This window comes from Malurus melanocephalus, unplaced genomic scaffold (assembly GCF_030028575.1).
Source record: "Malurus melanocephalus ecotype Western Australia unplaced genomic scaffold, MMel_1.1 scaffold_459, whole genome shotgun sequence".
NCBI lineage: Eukaryota > Metazoa > Chordata > Aves > Passeriformes > Maluridae > Malurus > Malurus melanocephalus.
Window position 1 is genome coordinate 365,695 of NW_026623691.1, and position 3,298 is coordinate 368,992.

General features: G+C 44.1%; 1 protein-coding gene across 5 annotated transcripts in view; it reads right to left on the reverse strand.

Moving 5' to 3' along the window:
- Positions 1–260: 260 nt before the first annotated feature.
- The window catches only part of SWT1 (SWT1 RNA endoribonuclease homolog), a 23,567-nt gene continuing 20,529 nt past the window's right edge, over positions 261–3,298 (reverse strand). For 4 of the 5 annotated variants that reach the window (XM_057380553.1, XM_057380549.1, XM_057380548.1 and 1 more), the window contains 3 exons: positions 2,251–2,317; positions 1,547–1,611; positions 261–381 (listed from right to left, as the gene is read on the reverse strand). In XM_057380553.1, coding sequence (XP_057236536.1) covers positions 276–381; positions 1,547–1,611; positions 2,251–2,317 — 238 coding nt within the window. In that variant the 3' untranslated portion in view covers positions 261–275. The remainder of the gene's footprint in view (positions 382–1,546; positions 1,612–2,250; positions 2,318–3,298) is intronic. The other variant, XM_057380551.1, reaches the window with a different exon arrangement.

Here is a 3,298-nt window from a genome sequence, read left to right on the forward strand (position 1 = left end):
GGTGTCCTACACAGCCATCAACAGCTCAGCCTCTCCCGGGAACGATGCATGCTCYGGGCAGGCCGGCACAGCTGCTGCAYCCAAACCGGTTATCCGTGGCTACCCTCGCATTCTAGCAGTGAACAGAACTCTCAGCAGAAATCCCAGCATTTAAAGTCTACATGGAACTGCTTTTCCCTTCAAGCCAAACCAACACTGTCGAGGAAGAAAAGGCGGCAGGGTTTTGCTCCCCCGGCGTTTCCCTCTCATCCCCCGAGGAGGTGGAGCTTGCCCGGTCAGAGCCAGCCCCGGCTCTCAGCTTCTCTGTGCACCGACGCCTGGCACTGCTGCAGGGTCTGCTCCAGCTGGGCCAGCTGGCAGCAGCCCACTTCCAGCCTCTCCCTGCAAGACAGGGCAGAAGGGTTAGGGGGGCACAGCAGAACGGGAATATTTATCAACATCCCTTGTGTTTTCCAAAGGCCCTTTCCATCAAACCCAAGCAGCAGCCGAGGGTTTCACATGAGCTCCTTCCACCAGCCGAGCCCCAGCTGCCCCAGGCAGAACTCCTGTTCCCTTCTGGGGCAGGGAAAGGGGTCACTGCCATCCACTTTCTGGGGAGATCTGGGATTCTAGAAGGCTCAGTTCAAACCACCTTTCACACACTCACAGATACTGTATTCACACCCAAAAGAAGGCTCTGGACTACACCCCTTTATGGCTTAGACACTTTCAAAAGAGGAATCTCAACCTGCTCACATACAAATGTGCCTGAACTTCGGTTTCCAAAAGATTCTTTTTTAAAAACCCATGTAAAAGCTGCTTCTCAAAAAAGGATGAAAAACCCCCTCACTGAGTTGCCCAAGAGCAGCCTCCCCAGTACCTCTTGGACTACTGAACACAAATCTCCACCCAGTTTTCTTTATGCTGCATCCATATAGGTCTAGAGCCATCACCATTCTWAACTGGTTTTTATTACTGATACAAATTCTGAATGTCTCCCTCCCTGCACAACTCTGTCCCCTGGCCTTGCAGTGTGCACATTGAAGCTCAGAGAAGATTCAGGGACCCGGCATCAATCCAGGCAAAGGGAAGGTTTTAGAGTAATTCACCCTCCAGCCTTCCACTTAGCTGACCCTGGCCAGTGACAGCTCATTCATATGCACACAACAGCAAAAAACAGTTCCCTGCTCTTTATCAGCCAGCTCAGATTTATTAAAAACCCATGATGGCATTTTAGAAACCTCCCAGGGCTTGGATTCACAAACCCTCAGTGACACAAATCCATAAAGAAATGAGCCAGAAACCACTGGCAGTGGAAAGAGGCCCAACACCTCAACTCCAACAGCTGAAAATCACCACTGATGCCTCATCTCCAATTTCATGTCTGTCCTCTCCTGCTCTAAGGTAATCAGGCATTAAGAAAAATGGAATTAAAAAAATCCCCTATTCAATTCCCTTACAAATGGGGATTTTTTTATTGACCCCAATGATTCTTCTCACGGTACCTTGGTTCCTACAGGTGAAAAAGCTGCCTTAATCCCCCCTATGGGGTCAGTAAGTGGCTCACCTGTACAGCTYCTGTGACACACACTCGTACAGCTCCTCAGCACTGAACTTCAGGCTGTTATTGATCTGAAACAAGGAAGAATTCATAGAGTCATTTATCACTTAACACATGTCTGCCACAATTACACAGCAGGAACAGCAGACACAGCTCATGTGTTCCCTAACAGGCTCTCAAGTTGAGACAGTGCATTAAAAGAAGTAATCCTTTCTCTTAGAATAAAATCTAATWTTTCAACTTCCAGCTCCATTTTCTAACCACTTCTGCACAAATCTAAAAGACCTTCAATAACTCTTCCTCCCCTCTTAAGCTACCCAATAGTTTTATTTATATATATACATATAAATATATTTGTGTATTTCAAATAAGCTCTGACTTCCAGCAATTTCAAAAATATATATGAAAGGCCCAAACCCCAAATATTCTCTGCATAGCAGAGCACTACAAGCCTGAAATACTCTAGAAAAACCATTCAACAGCAAGWCATTCACACCAAGTGAGAGCTCAGAAAATCACACAACTCAAATGCCAGTAGAAATCCAAATAAATTTGGCAAACACCAACCAAAAATCTATGTTCACCAGCTACTAAGTCAGAGCAAAGAATCAAAATTCTTAGTGGAAACACAGTGATGAGACATAAACCTCAGAACTACTTGAAATAAAAGCTGCAGGTGAAGTGACCAAATGCTAAAGGAAATGCCATACCTCATGTCTTCTGAGGAAATTATAGAGGGTCCAAATATCTTGGAAACTGCYGGTTGGGGTCAAAACTCTGAAAAAGTTTGGGGATTTTTTTTTTAAAGCAAGTAGAAAGGGATTCTATGAAAGAGTTAAAAAATAAGCCAGAAATATTCAAGAGAAAGCAAATTACTTGAACAAAAAAGAAATTACGAACTTCGAAGAATTTTCCCTTGCTTTAATGAAGGAAGCACCTCAATGGACAGCCCTTCCCACAAGGCTCCACAACTGATCCAGTGAGGAAGGTGGTTTTTAACMAAATTAATTATCCTCATCTATTTAGGTAGATACAATTCAGCTCCACCTCAGTGCAAACTTCATTTGCATTCACCACGAMAAGCAGAACCCTTCTAAATGCTGCAAAAGGTACCTTCAAATCAACATTAAAACACAAGTAGCAGTATACTTATATTAAGAAACACGGATAAAATTCTCGTTTTTAAGTCTTATATAGTTCAAAAATGATTGAGATAATGACTGGAGTTGGAAAAAKAAAAAATCTTTTGAGGAAAGTTCTATTCACTTTCCCACGGGAAAGTGCCCAAATTCTCTTYTCCCTCCTCTTGCAAGCTGTAAGCCTTTATAAATGAATTAATTAGGAATTGAAAAAAACAGAAAAGTAACAGAACAARTTAAAAAATCCCAGTCAAAAGACGCTGTATTTGAAGCAGGCTAGAAGACCATGACACAGCACAGATTTAYTGTAACTGCAGTGTCCACTGCTTTTTCCCATCCTTGTCCATAGGAATTATCACCAAAAATTAGTCACACATTCTTCCCCGCCCCCATCCRAAGAAGCAGAACCCAAAATCTTTGCCATAAACCTGCCAACTCTGAGTCAGGAGGGAACCAGAGCTGGCTGCTCTGCCCAAAAATTGTTGGGAGTCTTCCCTGGCACCTCTCGTCTTTGACTGCAGAAAATCCCGGCAGGGAGAAGCTGCCAACAACCCTCTCTAGAAACACTGGGATCCTGGCAGCTGGAACTGCACAGCAGATCCCATTCCCATCTCCCAGC